Source organism: Leucoraja erinacea, chromosome 3, assembly GCF_028641065.1.
Source record: "Leucoraja erinacea ecotype New England chromosome 3, Leri_hhj_1, whole genome shotgun sequence".
Lineage (NCBI taxonomy): Eukaryota > Metazoa > Chordata > Chondrichthyes > Rajiformes > Rajidae > Leucoraja > Leucoraja erinaceus.
This window is the reverse complement of record NC_073379.1, coordinates 71,860,821-71,880,187: the sequence shown is the minus strand read 5'-3', so window position 1 is coordinate 71,880,187 and position 19,367 is coordinate 71,860,821. Positions and strand designations below refer to the sequence as shown.

The 19,367-nt window shown below is 42.7% G+C and overlaps 1 protein-coding gene across 3 annotated transcripts in view; it reads left to right on the top strand.

The window, feature by feature from the left end:
- The window catches only part of ercc6l2 (excision repair cross-complementation group 6-like 2), a 96,763-nt gene that overhangs the window by 61,738 nt on the left and 15,658 nt on the right, over positions 1–19,367 (top strand). For all 3 annotated transcript variants that reach the window (XM_055632911.1, XM_055632910.1, XM_055632912.1), the window contains exons 12-16: positions 7,768–7,913; positions 8,029–8,124; positions 9,775–9,874; positions 13,034–13,186; positions 16,538–16,618. In XM_055632911.1, coding sequence (XP_055488886.1) covers positions 7,768–7,913; positions 8,029–8,124; positions 9,775–9,874; positions 13,034–13,186; positions 16,538–16,618 — 576 coding nt within the window. The remainder of the gene's footprint in view (positions 1–7,767; positions 7,914–8,028; positions 8,125–9,774; positions 9,875–13,033; positions 13,187–16,537; positions 16,619–19,367) is intronic.

Below are 19,367 nucleotides of genomic sequence, written 5' to 3'. Positions count from 1 at the left end.
TTTTATAGCATTGAAAAACTCCTTTGTTGCTTTAGCTTTATGTTTGGGATCATTGTCTTGTTGTAGAATGAACTGCCAGCCAATTAGTTTTGAGGCATTTGTTTGAACTTGAGCAGATAGGATGTGTTTATGCTCTTCAGAATCCATTATGCTACTACCATCAGCAGTTGTATCATCAATGAAGATAAGTAAGCCAGTAGCTTCAGCAGCCATACATGCCCAGGCCATAACATCCCCACCACTGTGTTTCACAGATGAGGTGGTATACTTTGGATCTTGGGCAGTTCCTTCTCTCCTCCATATTTGCTCTTGCCATCACTCTGATATAAGTTAATCTTCGTCTCATCTGTCCACAAGACCTTTTCCCAGAACTGTGGTTGCTCTTTTAAGTACTTCTTGGTAAACTGTAACCTGGCCATCCTATTTTTGTGGCTAGCCAGTGGTTTGCATCTTGCAGTGTAGCCTCTGTATTTGTGTTCATGAAGTCTTGTGCAGACAGTGGTCATTGACAAATCCACATCTGACTCCTGAAGAGTGTTTCTGATCTGACGTACTGGTGTTTGGGGATTTTTCATTATTTTAGAGAGAATTCTTCTGTCATCAGCTGTAGAGGTCTTCCTTGGCCTGCCAGTCCCGTTGCGATTATTAAGCTCACCGGTGCTCTCTTTCTTCTTAATGATGTTCCAAACAGTTGATTTTTGGTAAGCCTAAGGTTTGGCTGATGTCTCTAACAGTTTTATTCTTGTTTCTCAGTCTCATAATGGCTTATTTGACTTTCATTGGCACAACTGTTTGTTTGTTCGGCACGGACTTGTAGGGCCGAGATGGCCTGTTTCCGTGCTGTAATTGTTATATGGTTATATGTTATATGGTTATAACTTTAGTCCTCATGTTGATAAACAGCAATAAATGTTTCCAAAGGTGAGGGAAAGACAAAGCACTAAGAGCTCTCTGATACCTGCATTAAGGAGGCAACTAAACATACCTGAGCAATTACAAACACCCGTGAAGCCATGTGTCCCAAACATTATGGTCCCCAGAAATGGGGGGACTATGTTTAAACACAGCTGTAATTTCTACATGGTGAAACTAAAATGTATAAAAATGGCCTTTATTAAAATCTGACGATGTGCACCTTAACCACATGTGATTTTCTAGATTACAAATCTCAAATTGTGGAGTACAGAGGCAAATAAATGAATGATGGGTCTTTGTCCCAAACATTATGGAGGGCACTGTATGTGATATTAGTTTTATTCTTTTGGCAACCATTGTTGATTGAAAATATTTCTTTCAACAGTGAATAATATTCCATTTAATAACTACCAGCAATGCTAATTAAATAGAGGTGAATTGATGCATCGTCAAAAACTAAAAATAAATAACGCTTGACCATGACCCACCTTCGTCAAGTTCACACTTATGTGAAGGAAGTTAGGCTAAACAGCACATAAATGAAGCATTTTATTTTGACCTTTTGGCCACATCACTTAGCATTTAAGTCTGCTTCTGTAATGCTGTTTACACTTAGCATCAAATTTGGCACGTTGTAGTAAGAGTTCAATTTCTTTGGTTCCGGTGTTTGGTTTCCAATCTTTGCTCCTTGTGATTCTGAAGAGCAGACTTGTTCTGATGTTTGAGCTCATCATCTATGTGGAGCAAAATTACCCAAAGCTGGGTTTTATGATGCATGCACTGGGTGAGGGCCAGATGAACAATTGTTCTTGATGTGATGGTGAAAAATAGCATAGGGCCACCAACCAAGTCATCAAATTTAACAACAAGCGTTTCTTCTAAAAAATATAACTCCACGGCACTATCAAGAATAATTGCAGGCAGCTCCATAGCTTCTCTGCAGTTTATTCTTACCTAGGTCTAATACCATAAGGTAAATTTTGAAATTGAGTGAATATTGAGAGAAATTTAATTTGTTATTGATAACATTATTCACTGTTCCGTTCCAAACCCCCATTCAACTCTAAAGGTGCTAAAGAACAGAAAACTGGATTTTCTTCTTTTGAAATTACAAGTACTTTTCTTCGTCATTAGCTAAATATAAAGTGAAAGATTTTCAATTCTGGATTGGTATGACTTCAGCCTATATTTCTTCATTGACTGTGCACCCAACTCAGATCATACATTTCGGCTTTATGGCCAAGTATTGGCATCTTTACTTTCCATCACATATTGATTTTGTACTGTAGGTGGTTTTCTCCATATGTATTGGATAGAAACATAGAAAATAGGTGCAGGAGTAGGCCATTCGGCCCTTCGAGCCTGCACCACCATTCGATATGATCATGGCTGATCATCCAACTCAGTATCCCATCCCTGCCTTCTCTCCATACTTGATAGAATAACAGGCATTCTAAATTCTGTATAATATCATCTATATTCATGGACCAACCTCAAATACTGAGAACCTGGCTACAGCTCAGATCGCTGGTATTAGTTGTACACATGGAAATTAGTGGATCTTCTATTTCTTTCACAATGCCAGTATTGAATATCAGTTAATATATTTTGGCTGTTCCATTTTAAAAATATTGATTTATCAGAAATTCAGAGTGTTGACAAATAATCTTCAAGTATTATGCAAGCGTTTCAGAGTGGTTTGAGATTAGATTTAATGGTGGATAATGTCAATCCAGTTAAAAGTTCTGGCTTGGAATCAAGAGACTTGAAACTTATACTGAAATGTATTTGTTCCATACACTTTGTTAATATTATTTCCTATCACAATCCTTCCGTTTTGATCATTATTTCCCTCTCAATTTCACTCTATTTCACACAAGCTGCCAAAGGAGGGGGGTAGGGAGGGCGCGGCATCACAGGGGAGGGCTGGTTCCCGAACGCAATACTCCACCAATCACCCATAGGTCCCAATATTCACCACTCCCTAGAGAGGGAGGGAGGGGCAGAGAGGGAGGAGGGGGGCAGAGAGGGAGGGAGGGGCAGAGAGGAGGGGGGGGGGGGGCAGAGAGGAGGGGGGAAGAGAGGGATGTGGGGCAGAGAGGGAGGGCCCCCTCTCCTCCTCCTCCCCCCCCCCCCCCTCTTCTCCTCCCCTCTCCTCCCCCCCCTCCTCCCCTCTCTCTCTCCCCCTCTTCCGCCCCCCTCTCCACCCCCTAACGTAGGTTTACAAGGTTAATTCCTGGGACGGCGGGACTGTCATATGCTTAGAAAATGGAGCAGCTGGGCTTGTACACTCTGGAGTTTAGAAGGATGAGAGGAGATCTCATTGAAACATTTAAGATTGCTAAGGGTTTGTACACACTAGAGGCAGGAAACATGTTCCCGATGTTTGGGGAGTCCAGAACCAGGGTTCTCTGGATGCTTTCAAGAGAGAGCTAGATAGGGCTCTTAAAAATAGCTGAGTCAGGCGATATGGGGAAAAGGCAGGAACGGGGTATTGATTGGGGATGATCAGCCGTGATCACATTGAATGGCGGTGCTGGCTCGAAGGGCCGAATGGCCTACTCCTGCACCTATTGTATAATGTCTATTGTCTATTGGTGAACAATTTTAGTAAAAAAAACTCAGGAAATAATAAATCAAATTTTCAGATGAAAGGATTTTTGAGATCATCAGGTAAATCTCTACCAGAATATGTAAAAATTTCACCGTTACTGCGTCGGGTTTTTGAGGAATGTGAATCAAAGAAAATGTTCAAGCAAGCAAGCAAACCCACAAGTAAACATCCAATATCAGAGTTTTATAATAATATAGATAGATAGATGATTCAAAATGTTAGACTTCCCAAAAGCAATGTTGCTTTTTAAAGATTTACCAATTTCCAACTTTACTTTGAGTCATGCTTCACTATCTATATTTTTTATTGCATTTCATACCCAGCAAAGCAACAATCTTTTAGCCTGCTCGATCAAATCCTACCGATACGTTTCAGATTATTTGAATACTTCAACCTACAGCTTACAAATAGGCCATTGCTTCTTACAATCAAATTACTAATCCAATCATTTCATTCCATCCTGTCTCATGTGGTTTTACTCTATTCACTCCTGTGTATACATTAAGCTGCCTCTTAATACATCAAAACTATTTGCGTCAACCACTCCATGTAACATTGTGTATCATATTTTGACTGCACTTCATAAAATAATTTTCTCTTAAAGTCTTTATTTGATTTGTATGAGGATAATTTCTAATGATTTTTCATGGATGTTTCCGAACTGGAGGGCTTCAGTTATAAGGAGAGACTGGATAGACTGGTACAGTTTATCCGAAGCAAAGGAGGCTGAGAGATGACCTTACAACATTTTATAAAGTTACAAGGAGCATAAATTAGGTGGATGGCACAGGCTTTGCAAAGATAGGGAAGAATAAAACTAAGGTGAGAAGGGAAAGAATTAATGTAGATTTGAAGATCTGACCAAGGAAGTGATAGAAGCAGCTACAAAAACATTTGGAAGGATATGGGCCCAATGCAGATAAATGGAACTAGCATAAGAACGCACCATGGTTGGCATGGGCAAATTGGGCACCAGAGCCTTTTTCCATGTCGTATAACTCGATGGCACCCGCTTATTCTGGATACATTGACATGCTGTTTTCCTTTTCACCTTATAAAACCCCTTCCCATTCATTACTATTTAACCTTTCTATTTCTAGTTAATACTTTATATGTCTCTATACAAATTAGTCTTTTAATTTATCCTGTTTTGAAAGAAAACAAACCCTATATAGAATGTTTACCAGATCAGTCCGAGCATCAATATAATTCCTTCTTCAGCAGTCTCTTGGGATTCAGGGGACTTGCTTACACTACAGTTTTGTGGATTTAAGCTGGAAAAAGTGCAAAGAAGATTGAAGAGGATGTGGTCAGGACTTGAGGGGCTGAGTTATAGGGAGAGGTTGGTGAGTGGTGATATTATAGTGGTGTATAAGATCATGAGAGGAAAAGATCGGGTGAATGCACAGTCTTTTACCCAGAGTTGGGGAATTAGGAAACAGAGGACATAGGTTTAAGGTGAGATGTGAAAAATGTAATAGGACCCGAGGGACAGTTTTTTCACACAAGGTGCCAAAGGAGGTAGTTGAGGTAGATACTATAACAACTTTTAAAATTAATTTGGACTGGTTGACAGGTACACGGATAGGAAAGTTTTAGAAGGATGTGGGCCAAAAGCAAGCAAGTGGAACGAGCATAGATGGGGTATCGTGCTTGGCATGGACATGTTAGGCTAAAGGGCCTGTTTCCATGTTCTATGAAATCTATTCTGGAGCTAGTGATGCCAAAACAAAACTGCAGCTCTTCCACATGGGTCAAGTCTCGTATGGTTGTAACATGATGTCCCAACTATTATACCCAATAGTTTGCCTATAAAGGTAAGCAAGCTAATGACCTTATGCACCAGCCTATCTCATCTGTTACCATTTTCAAGGAGATATGAATTTGCGCTCCAAAGTCATTTTGCACATCAATGCTTCAATGCCATTTAGGTTATATGTCATGCCAGTCAACTCCACCATTCAATCATGACTGATCAATCTCTCCCTCCTAATCTTATTTTCCAGCCTTCTCGCCATAACCTCTGACACCCATACCAATCAATAATCATTCTAGCTCTGCCTTAAATATATCCACTGACTTTGCCTCCAAAGCCATCTGTGGCAAAGAATTCCATAGATTCACCACCCTCTGACTAAAGAAATGTCTCCACATCTCCTTTCTAAAGTAACGTCCTTTAATTCTGAAACTGAGACCTAGACTCTGCCACTAACAAGGCATGGCCATTAACAGCATTGATATACAGGGGGATCTTGTGGTCTAAATCCAAAACTCCCTGAAAGTGGCAACACAAATAGATAGAGTGGTAAAGATAGCATATGGTATGCTAGCTTTCTGAGATCGGAGCATTAAGTATAAGAGTCAGGATGTCATGATGCAGCTTTATAGCACTTTTTCTCACAGAGAGTTGTGAGTCTGTGGAATTCTCTCTCAGAGGGCAGTGGAGGCCGGTTCTCTGGATGCTTTCAAGAGAGAGCTAGATAGGGCTCTTAAAGATAGCGAAGTCGGGGGATATGGGGGGAAGGCAGGAACGAGGTTCTGATTGGGGATGATTAGCCATGATCACATTGAATGGCGGTGCTGGCTCGAAGGGCCGAATGGCCTACTCATGCACCTATTGTCTATTGACTTTGGACCACAAGTGGATAATTGTGTGCAGTTCTGTTCGCCCCACTACAAGAAGAATGTGGGGGCTTTGGAAAGGGTGTAGAGGAGGTTTACAAGAATTATGACTGGATTAGGTGTTATTAGCTGCAGGGAGAGGTTGGACAGATTTGGATTGTTTTCTGTGGAACGCTGTATGTCATGGGGAGACCTGGTAGAAGTATGTAAAATTATGAGATGCATAGATAGGGTAGACAGTCAGAATCTTTTACCCAGAATGGAAAAATTAAAAACTAGACAGCATAGCTTTAAGTTGAGAGGGGCAAAGTTTAAAGGACATGTGGGGGGGGGGGGGGGGGGGATTTTTTTTACACAGAGGGGGGTGAGTGCCAGAAACATGCTACCGGTGATGGTGTTTGAAGCATATACATTAGTGGCATGCAAAAGAGTTTTGGATAAGCATATGAATATGCTGAGAATGGAGGGGTATGGGTCATGTGCAGGTAGACAAAGTAAGTGTTAGTCCTGTTCAGCATTATGAGTAGCACAGATATTGTGGGGCAAAAGGCTTGCTCTTGTGCTATACTATTCTATCTTGTTTGTACATCACTGGTTTCCAACCGAAAAAGCAAGAACATTTTCAACTCTTCCCTGCGTTGCAAATTTATCAATTTTTCATCTGGTGTTAAGTAAAATATTCCCATCCAAGAAAACATATTAGCATTACATAATAGATTGTGGAGAGATCAGTCAACAATTCAGTGATTGTATATCTGCGATGATTTTTTGATTCTGCAATTCCACATCTGAATCAGTTATTTGTGTTACACAAATGTAGTGTTTTCAAAAGGGTATCACACATATTTGACCAATATTTTCATGTATAATGCAAATTGATACTTGACTTTATTATTTTCGTATTTCCTCGTGATATAATAATAATAAATTTTATTTATGGGCGCCTTTCAAAAGTCTCAAGGACACCTTACAGAATTTAACAAGAGTAAAAAACATATAATCGGAGTAAAATAAATAATAAAGACATCACCAATACACAAATTAAAGACAGAATTCGATCCAAAGACAAAAAAAATCAAAAACACAATGTGAAGAGAGAGCAGCGGCAGCTAAACCGCGCCAGCGTACACTCTCCCTTCCGACAGCCATCTTGGACACAAACTAAAATAATCACTTACACACAAAAATCATCCCCCCACAATGGTTACCACTGTGGGGGAAGGCACAATGTCCAGTCCCCATCCCCAGTTCTCCCAAAGTCAGGCCTATTGAGGCCTCCGCTATTGCCTCTACGGAGGCCCGATGTTCCTGGCCGTTCTCGCCGGGTGCTGTTGCCCCGGCGTCGGGAGAGTCCTCTCAGCGGCTGGGCCACCTGGAACGGCCGCTTCCTTACCGGAGACCGCGGCTTCCGAAGCCGACAAGGCCGCGCCGGTTTGGAGCTCCCAGGCTCCCGATGTTGAAGTCGGCGCCACCCGCTCCGCTCCGCAGACCCGCAATACAGAGGTGTTGAACCCGGCGGTCACAGCTCACCGGAGCTGGGTCAAAACAACTTGAACAAAGTTCAGAAGTGGTGGAGCTTGTGTAATGATTGTGTGTTATGTTTCTCTACCATTCAGCTTTTGGATGTATTGGAGAGATACTGTATGGCTTCTGGGTTGGATTACCGACGACTGGATGGGAAAACCAAGTCGGAGGAGAGGGTCAAGATAGTGAAGGAATTCAACAGTGTGCAAGATATCAACATTTGCTTAGTGTCCACAATGTAAGTAGGATATGTCAATTTTACAATTGTGCAATCAGCTGGTAATTGTTTATTCCATGAGCAATCCGTAAATGATTAGTACTGTTTTACTGTATTTTTATCTGCTACCTTGCAGGGCTGGTGGCCTCGGACTGAATTTTGTTGGAGCAAATGTTGTTGTGATGTTTGACCCAACATGGAATCCAGCTAATGATCTTCAAGCTATTGACAGGTATGTCATAAAAGTATTTCTTCCTTTTTTGGCACTGCCTATGTTTTCCTTTGGCAATGATTTCCCAAAGAACATTAAAGCTTACATTCTGTTTAAGAAGGAACTGCAGATGCTGGAAAATCGAAGGTACACAAAAATGCTGGAGAAACTCAGCGGGTGCAGCAGCATCTATGGAGCGAAAGAAATAGGCGTCGTTTCGGGCTGAAACCCTTGGGTTTCCAGCATTTTTGAGTACCTAAAGCTTACATTCGGTCCTCTCCTGTCAGAATCTAATTGTGATAACAAGGACATCTTTGCAATGTTCTGCTCTTCTGTGAATAAGCTCTCCCCACCATCCCTCTTTGAAGCACATCACCTGCCACTTCTCTTTGTCAGAATTAGGCCAGAAAGAATTTAGATTTTAAGAAGCGAGTGAACACACAGGATAGATAGGGAAAAGTGAATATCTATGATAGAGTGATACCATGTCAGATAGGTCAATGGGGGGCAGCTATTTGGTAATTTAACTTTTTCGGTGTTATTTGGTGCTAATAGCAGGGCTACGAAACATACCCAGCTGATCAGGCTGCACCAATGCAGAGAGGAAAAACTGAGTGAAGATCACAGATGGATGTCTTAAAGCAGAATGGCCAGTTCCCATACAAACAGATAAAACAAATCACCTGAAGATGGTGACTTTGACATTTAAATGTAAACTGGTCCAAGTATGAGCCATTAGGTCCCTATCACACGGGAGGTCTGGTCCCACAACGCAATCCGTTCCCCCAACGCAATAGTCCACCACTCATCCTTTCCCCTAACACAACCCATTCCCCCAACGCAATAGTCCACCACTCACCCTTTCCCCTAATGCAACCCGTTTCCCCAACTCAATATTCCACCACTCACCCATAGCCCCCAACTTCGCAGGCGCAGCTCATTTCCCCTCATCCCCCAACACTCCCTCTTAACCCTCCTCCTCCCCTTGTCCACTCCCTCCCTCACCTATCCCTCCCTCTCCTTTCCCCTACCCTCAGCCCCTCCCTCCCTCCATAAACCCTCTCCCCTCCCTACCCCTTCCTCTACATCTATCTCCCTGCTCCCCCACTCCTCACCTCTCCCCTATCTCACTCCCCCACTGAACACAATGTTTAATTAACATTTCTCCTCCTCCCCTTCCCCACTCCCTCCCTCACCTCTCCCTCCCTCTCCTTTGCCCTACCCTCAGTCGCCTTTCCTCGGAGCCAGTCACTCGTCCCCACGTGGGGTGGATGGGGGGGGGGGAGCGGGGCGCTGGCGCTCACCTCCTCCCCCCCATCCACCCCCCAAGAATTTGATAAAAACGGACATTCTTTGTAATATATTACTAAGGTGATGTATTCATGGAAATCATTTTGCCATACAAAATTGTATTGGTCTAGACAAATATATGATTACTTATAATTCCTGAACTAGATATGCATTGTCGCTCTGAAAAAGGGAAAGGATGCACCAAGATGAACTTCGGAGGGTCCCAATACGTTGATATTATGATGATTTTTTGATACGGGGTCGTCTTAATTTGATGTTGCACTGTGTTGCCATCTTAATTTATATCAATGTATCTCCTGGCTGATTATTGATTAATTCTATGGTTACTTTGAAAAATGCAGTTCTTCCACTTCATTGCAGAGCCTATCGCATTGGTCAGTGCAGGGATGTTAAAGTGTTTCGGCTAATTTCATTGGGTACGGTTGAGGAAATCATGTACCTGCGTCAACTCTATAAGCAGGTGAGCAAAAAAGAACTGAATATTTCTTAATTTTAATGTTATAACAATTAATTCTGTTGATACTCTTCTAAGCAATTCTTGTTTTATATTGTATGTTAAATGGATGGATATTGTATGTTAAATGGATCATTGTAATGCTGTAAGGATATGTGCAAGTGAAATGAATTTGCTTCTCTATGTGTGTGTGTGTGTGTGTGTGTGTGTGTGTACAAGATACAAGATACATTTAATTGTCATTTGGACCCCTTGAGGTCCAAACGAAATGCCGTTTCTGCAGACATACATTACAAACAAATAGACCCAAGACACAACATAATTAACATAAACATCCATCACATCGCTGTGATGGAAGGCCAAATAAACTTATCTCTCCACTGCACTCTCCCCCCCTCCCGATGTCAGAGTCAAAGTCAAAGCCCCCGGCTGGCGATGGCGATTGTCCCGCGGCCATTAAAGCCACGCCGGGTGGTGCGAGGTCGCACACCGGGTCTTGATGTTGGAGCCCCCGGCGTGCGCTCGTAGAGTCCCGCGGCCATTCCAAGCCGCGCGGGGCAGTGATGTAAGGCCCCGCTCCAGGAGCTCTTCGACCCCGCAACTCGGGCGGGGGAAGTCGCCGTTGCGAGAGCCCTGAAAAGCGGTCTCCCTCCAGGGACCCGCGGGCTCCCGGTGCCGCCGTCCACAGACCTGCAGTTGAAGCCTCCGACTCTCCGGTTGGGCCGCAGCAGCAGCAGCAGCAGCGCTCCTCCACCGCTCCACCCGCTCCGGACTCGGCCAGCTCCGCGACGGCGACGGTGAGTCGTCGGCACCAGAGTCCCCGGTCTCTTCCTGTTGGAGGCCGCTCCTCGTTGCGGCCCCAACGATAACGGAAACCCGACGAGAAAAGGTCGGGTCTCCCGTGCAGGGAGAGATTTAAAAAGTTTCCCCCCTCCCACCCCCCCCACACACACACCCCAACAAAAAATAACAAAAACTACATAAAAACATAGACAAAAAATAATAAAACGCGGACAGACTGCAGAGGCCGCTGCTGACGAGAGACGCGCCGCCCACCGTGTGTGTATGTGATCCTGAAGTTACGCCAAAACGGTACACGATAGCGCCATAATTATTGCACCACCTTACTCACAATTGTTTTGTTCAGATTGATGTTATGTTTTACAAGTTATTTACATTTTTAACTTTACAAAATCCAGTTTGAGAAAGAATGACTTGAACACGGAGTGTTGGGGGAGGCAGGGGAAGTGGAATTGGAGATTATTTTAAAGTCCTGGCAGCAAGTGCCTGCATTTAAAAAAAAGTTTAAAAAGAGTGAGGATGAAGAGGGGAGGGAGCGCTGGGGGGGAAGGGGAAATGAGCCGAGCAGTTGGGGGCTATGGGTGAGTGGTCGAATATTGCGTTGGGGGAACGGGTTTACTTTGGGAGAACGGGTGAGTGGTGGAATATTGCATTGAGGGAACGGGTTGCGTTGGGGCACCAGACCTCTCATGTGACAGGGACCCAATGGGTCCCACTTGGTCTAGTAATGTTATAAAAATGAATACTCCATTGGACAAAATGATTAATAAAAGTTTGTCAATAGTTGGAATTTTTTTATCCAATCTAAATTGATCAATTTTTTCTTAGCAACAGCTATCCCATTATTGTTCTGCATTATTCAAAATGGACAATCAAATCAAGCTTGCATCAGGATTCAACATGTTACACATAGAACATAGAAAAGCACACCGCATTAATACGCCCTTCAGCCCACAATGTGCCAAACATGATGCCAAGATGAACTAATCTCATCAGCATTATGGTGCTCTTAATATTATTGCTACTGTTGACTTTTGAAAGGGCAATAAAATACCATGTAAAGAACACTGCTCTTTAGAAAAAAGGTCCTATGACCCATTGTGTATGCTTCAATTCCAGCAGCAGAGGATGGGGGCTATTCTGGTCTGGCAGGTTAGGTAATTTGGGATAGATTCCATGAAAAGTGTAAAATGAGTTGAGGGCCCTTCTTTGTTGTCTGGTAATTCCACCAAGGATGTGCACGTGCAGCCAGAAAGCCCACCAGAGCAAGTTGGCTACTAGTGTCAGTAGACTGTATCCGGACCTGAGTCTGGGTATTCAGGAAGGTGGTAGGACAGATTTTGGTAGAGTTAATGTGAAGAAAAGCAAAATCTGTTTGTATGTTTACAAGAATATTGGCGTTTTGAGTAGATCCAATGTCTAATCCATCAAATGCCATCAAGTGTTAAAACTACATTTCCTGTGACATTGCCAGCTCTGTCTGTAAGAAACCAACATAAGCATAAAGTGTAAATAATTAGATTCAAAACATGCTGAGATTTTGAATTAATAAAGCATTTGTGTCTAGGAATTCAGTTCATAACACTTTTTTTCTAGTAATATGCGATTAAAATATCAACGTTTTATTTTCCAGTGAACTGCAATAATGACCACTTCCAGCTTATTTTGCATCATCAGAAATTCATTTATACACTTTGGGATGAGAATCATCCTTGCACCCCAATGCGATTCCCTTAGCTGTCACATATGGGCATCTGTATTGGGAAAACAAAGACAAAGTCTTGTTTGATTTCCATCCTTTGCTTTCACTCCCCCCCCCCCCCCCCCCCCCCCCCCCCCCCCCACCCCCCCATTACCTGAACATAACCCCTGACCTCAAGGCTCCACTTCTTTCAGATTCTTTCTATTTGTCCTTCATCCCACTACAATTGAGCCTCTGGATGTCAGGCCTTCCTCCCAATCTACAACCTATTTCTCCACCCCCATTTCCCCCGAACAATCCTGACTAGGTCCAGGGAAATGGGGGTGTTGAGTAGAAATAAGGGCTACCATCTATGGACTTCAAATGCTGCCAATCTGCAGCAGCCCACACAAGCAGTATTTTTTGGGGTTCTACAACGGTGTCAGTGATGCTCACCCATTCTGATACACTAGAATATAAATATATCTAAGTATTTAAAGCATTCAGCCAGACCCATGTTCAACCACAATGATAACACTCACTCAAGTGAGTTTGGCAACTTAGATACCCTATGGAATTAATGCTTGTCTCAAATTAAAGCCACGTGTCTACTTTCTGAAAACTACAAAACACTGGAGCTGTGTTGGATGTTTGTGAAATATTTATTTTCTCAATTGCAATAGCAACTACACTGTGCGGCTGTTGGAAATGAAAATCCAAAGCGCTATTTTAACGCAGTGCAAGGATCAAAGGAGCATGTCGGGGAAATATTTGGAGTTCAGAATCTTTTCAGCTTTCGGACAGGGGGATCCTGCTTGACTCGGGACATCATTCAGGTGAGAGTGCAGCATCAAGCCTGCAGAATATGGTTATATGCAACCTTTGGTCAGAAATATCACTTTGATCGGGTCTTCTTCCAGACACTTTTTTCTCTTTCTCTCTCCCTTCCTCCAACTTTGTCTCGATCTGTGCTCTCTGCTTACACATTTCCATAATCTCTGGAATTCTCCTTTCTCCCTTCTCAGCACGACACTCCCGTCTTCAAATGCCCCCATCCAATTGTTATCATTCTGATGTTACATGGTGAATATAAAGTACTCTTTACCCCATTTTAGACATTTGCTGTTTAGTTACAAAGGAAACTTCAATTTATATTGTGAATCCTATTAATTCATATGTCTTTCTCAAATTAGGAGTGCTCAACATGTCAGATAAAGAGGGCAGTTAGAAAAACAAAAATAAAAAGTGCCGTGCTGGAAATCTGATATATAAACAGAACATGCTGGATATACTCAGCAGGTCAGGTAGCATCTATGGGGTGAGGTAAATAATTAAGATTTTAGGCCAATAACATCCTGAATATTACCAGTAAATTATTATATTTGAAGAGGATTGTGGGGCTGGATGGGATTACAAAAGTGTGTATATATGGTGGTAGGGGGAGCTGTGAAAAGAATTGCAAAGATGAAGAATTTTCAATTGATCCATTGCAAAGTATGTCACAGGGATGGTGGATTGGTCAGCAGGAATGATCTCATCCTGAGAAGAGAAGACAAAGAAGGGTATCTAGGTGTGTACTTCAGTAATCAACGGTAGAATCAAAGCGCATGGATCGGCACGGTAGCAGACCTTTCTGCCCAATTTGTTCATGTTGATCAAGATGCCCCATCTAAGCCAGACCCATTTATCCACGTTCGCCCCTTATTCCTCTGAACCTTTTCTATCCATGTACCTGTCCAAGTTCTCTTAAATACTGTAATGGTACCAGTCATAACTCCCTCCTCTTGCACTCATCATTCCATGTACCCACCACACTCTGAGTGAAAAAGTTGCCTCTCAGTTTCCTATTAAATTTTGCCATTCCTACCATAAATCTATGTCTGGTTCTTAATTCCTCTACCTTGGGTAAACACAGTGCATTCACCCCATCTATTCCCCTCATGATTTTATACATCTCCATAAGATCACCCCTCAGCCTTCTGCGCCCTCAAGCATGGGCGGATCGCCTGGGAGGGGATGGGGGGGACACGTCACCCTCATTCTTTGAGAGGTGGGGGACACATTCCCCCCCCCCCCCCATGTTTTGTAATCCAGGCTTTATCAGACGCTTTCTAAGGGCTGAATTGGCCTGTTTGCAGGGCCTTTCAGCACCCGGCGTGGCTTAAAATCAATCTGTTGCATCGAGGCGATCGAGGCTCCCGATGTTGAAGTCCCCGCCGGCCGATGAAAGCCTCCGCCAACGGGCCGATTCAAGCCCCACGATTCGGGGCGGACGAAGCTGCTGTTGCTGGAGTTCGCAGTCGGTCATCAACCAGGTCATCTTCCGATGTTACCGTCCACAGGGCCCACGGCCGAAGCCTCGTGTGTGTGCGCACGTGCGCATGTGTGTGTGTGTGCGCATGTGCGACGCGGCTGCCAAGAAATTGTGTCCCCCCCCATGTTTTGATAGCGATTTCCGAGCTTGGCCTCAAGGAATAAAGCCTTAAGTGTGTCCAACCTTTCGCTGTAGATCAGGCCCTTGTGTTGTAGCAACATCCTTGTAAATCTTCTCTGCACTCTTTTCGGCTCAAGGACATCCTTCCTATAGCAGGATAACCAAAACTGAACACAGTATTCCAAATGCAGCCTCGCCAACATTTTGTACAACTATAATATAACGTCCCTACCTCGACACTCAATACCCTCACTGATGAAGGCCAATGTATCACAAGCCTTTTTTACCACCCTATTTACCTGTGATACCACCTTCAAGGAACTGTGTACCTGTACTCCTAGACCCAACTGCTCTACAACACTATCCAAGGACCTACCATTCACTGTAAAGATCCTGAACGGCTATGACTTTGCAAAATGCAACATCCCACATTTTTCTGCTTTAAACTCCATTAGCCATTCTTCAGCCCACTTGCCCAGCTGATGAACAGCCATGTTATTTTTGATGACCATGTTCACTGTCTGCAACCACTTATTTTAGTGTCCTCTGCACTTATCACCTCTCATCCCCTGTTGCTCAACACTCTTCTTTCCGCATCTGACTGTTATTTGCCAATCAATTCGAGTTCGAGTGGTGGCGCCATTGAGTGTGGCTGCCTCGCCTGCAGCTGTCTGTCTCTTCATTCTTTTTGTAATTTTTTAGTCTAAGTTTGTTTTGGAGATCTTTTAGTCTTTTTTAGGTCGGGGGGGGTGGGGGTAACAGTTTTCATTGGTCACTTCCTGGTCAAGGATGAAACTATTCTCCGAGCCGCATCTTCGCCCCCCCTCCTCGCTGCCTACCACCTGGATTGGCGCGGCCTTTCTTGCCGGAGACCAGCCAGAGCCTCAGCTTCAGCAGCGGCGGCGCAGCACTGGATTCGATCGCGGAGCGAGCGATGCCTTACTGGGATCGCCATGTTGGAGCTTCGGAGTGCTGGGACTGCCGACTTTGACACCATGGAGCTGTGGTCTGTGGAGCTTCCAGCCCCTGGCGGCGCTGATCCTGACTTTAACATTATGTTTATCTTATTTGTGTGCTGCATGGTAACTCAAATTTCACTGCACAAATTGGTGTATGTGACAATAGATATTCTTTGTCCAATTCCTCCCCATCTATGACCACCCATTGCTTGCTAGCTCTTGCTACCCCCTGTCACTCCTCTTCTGCCCTTCCACCTCTGTCTCCTTTCAAACTTTATTCTAGATGAAGGGTGTCGACCCAAAATGTCGGCTGTCCATTTCCCTCCACAGATGCTGCTTGACCCACTGAGTTCTTCCAGCTACATTCCTTTTTTTGTCGTTCTTGATCTTGTTATGTCTGATTGGATTAAGTGTCTCGTTTTATATACCGCATAGCAACAATAATTAATAGACTATGAAACATTTGACACGGTAAAATATGCTGTTTTGTATTCCTCTAAAATCATGCAGAATTTTTAGAGCCTTTCTCCAAAGGATGAAGTGAGGGCAGGATCCACTAGGTATAAATACCAACGAATCACATCCTGAAATTACCTACTGGATTGTCACAGTTAATTACACTTATGAAAATACAATGGGTGGTTTAGAGAGCAATTGCAAACTCAATCAAGTGGAACAGGTTTACTTTTCTGTGGCTTCTAGTTGAGACTTTTTAAGAGCTTCAGAACATTGCATAGATCTCTTCTGTTTTTAATATAACTAAGGCATAAGATTTCTTGTATGTTTCTTTGCAGAGAGAAGGCCAAGTGGAAGCAGGAGTGATGACAGCCACTACACAGCTGAGAGAAGAACCTCCAGTGGAAAGACAGGAAACAGTGAGTTTTTTTGTCATCTCAAGCAGGCATGCAATATTTCACCTGAAAATCATGGAATATTAATGACCTCCAGTGACTCCTCGACCTCCTGATACCTCCCAATGACGTGCTTGGGTTAATAGTTCACTTTCCCATAGGTTTGCGCTGTTCTAGCTCAGGGTGGGTGGCTCATCTGGAAATAAGATAGATTTTGATTACATAACCTTTTAAAACATGCTTTTCACTGGATGATTGCTGCTGCATGCAATGCTCTCTGATGTGTTTGTATAATCTAAGAACATCTATATATCTCGCAATGTCTGTTTTTAGTTGATCAGTTGACATTTGTCATTAGTACTGGTCACGGATGAGCAGATGACTCCAAACTTTATGCATATGTGAATAACTAAAATATCATGGGAAACTTTGAACTGTTCTTTCCAGAGCCGTTTGTGCACTCCAACTGGGGAAGGAGCTGCATTTGGAAACATGAAGAAGGAATTTGAAAAGCTCCCGTGATCATTCAGCACCATATTTAGTACCTGCTCAGGCCATGCCCCCCTCCATAATACAGAAATTCCCTTTGGTACAAGTGGTCAACGTCTGGACAATTATTTTAAAAAAATCTTCAGCCCAATCCCAATCATGAATTCTTTCCTGTTTAAGATTTATACTACATTGATGTTTAAAGTCAACATCCAAATAACTTTCTGGTCAAATGTCTTAGCAATTCAAAAATCAGCAATTATGTGATTAAGTTGTGCCACATTTCCAGAAAAAATAATGGAAGTAAACCTGATGCACCTCTGGGGTTACAATATTTTATAGTTTCCCTGTATTGGATAATACCTCAGGATGCATCTGTGCTAATAAGATAGAGCTCTTACCATTTAATAACCCGTATTATGTCCACCATTACTGTGAATGTTGCCAGTGTGAAGAAGAATCCAGACCCAATACGTCTCATCCATTTTCTCCAGAGATACTGTCTGACCTACTGAGACCCTCCAGCACAATGTGTCTATCGTTGTTTTACACCAGCATCTGCAGTTTTTTGTTTTTATAAATTTGGAACTTGGGTAAATGACCATTAGTGGGACCCTTTAAAAATCAGCAGTCAACCCATTCGTAAGTGATGTGAGCATAACCTCTTGTGTCTGGTGGCTTTTTGTGGCACTCTTCCTTCTAAATCAAAAGATGATAAGTTCCAGAAACATAAATATAAACAAAATGGAATGCTAAAGTTTAGTTACACTATCAGATGTATTGTCTTTGAGGTCTGATATTAAACTGATACCCTATCCACACTTTTACCGCCCAGATGAGTGCCACATTTCCTACACATTTTCCTACAAGTATTTACACTTCAAAACTATTTAATCAGCTGTAAATTACTTCATGATGACCCAAAATTATGAAAGAGCTGCATCACTACAAATTTACTTTTCTTTCTCTTTTACTGGTAATTTCTGTTGAAACACTCACTACAGTATGCACCAGATTGCACAATTTCAAGCTGAAAAATGCAAAAACGGCGTACCAATGGGAGGGGGACACCCCCCTCCCACACCCTCCCGCCGGCCAATGAGTTTTGAGGCATTTGTTTGAACTTGAGCAGATAGGATGTGTCTATACACTTCATAATTCATTATGCTACTACCATCAGCAGTTGTATAATCAATGAAGATAAGTGAGCCAGTAGCTTCGGCAGCCATACATGCCAGGCCATAACACCCCCACCACCGTGTTTCACAGATGAGGTTGTATGTTTTGGATTTTGGGCAGTTCCTTCTCTCCTCCATACTTTGCTCTTGCCAATACTCTGTTATAAATTAATCTTCGTCTCATCTGTCCACAAGACCTTTTTCCAGAACTGTGGTTGCTCTTTTAAGTACTTCTTGGGAAACTGTAACCGGGCCATCCGATTTTTGTGGCTAAGCAGTGGTTTTGCATCTTGCAGCATTGCCTCTGTATTTCTCTTCATGAAGTCTTCTGCGGACAGTAGTCATTCAGTGACAAATCCATACCTGACTCCTGAAGAATGTTTCTGATCTGTCGGACAGGTGTTTGAGGATTTTTCTTTATTATAGCGAGAATGCTTCTGTCATCAGCTGTGGAGGTCTTCCTTGGCCTGTCAGTCCCTTTGCAATTTGTAAGCTCACCAGTGCTCTCTTTCTTCTTAATGATGTTCGAAATAGTTGATTTTGGTAAGCCTAATGTTTGGCTGATGTCTCGAACAGTTTTATTCTTGTTTCTCAGTCTCATAATGGCTTCCTTGACTTTCATTGACCATGTGCATTTTAACCACGTGTTTTTTTTTCTCTTCTATAAATTTCAAATTATGGAATACAGAGGCAAATAAATAAATTTGCATTTCTGCAGCATGTCTACCTTTGATTTTTCCAGCATCTGCAGTTCTTTCATAAACAAATAAATAAATGATGGGTCTTTGTCCAAAACATTATGGAGGGCAATGTATGTTTACCTGCCAGCGTCTTTCTCTCTCATGCACACCCTTGAGCTGAATCATACCAGTAACTCACATGAAATTCTTGAACAAATATAGTTTGAAATTGAGCTCTACATTATTTTGATTTTGTTTAATTCTAACTGCAGTATTGCTTAGTGTAAGTCAATTTCCTTCTATATGCTGTGCATGCAAGGGACACATGCAGATTGATTTAATTGGATAAACAACCATAAAACAAACTCATTAACTATTTTTATATCTCCTGTTCAGCCCATGACCATGACACTGAGTTCCTGGTTG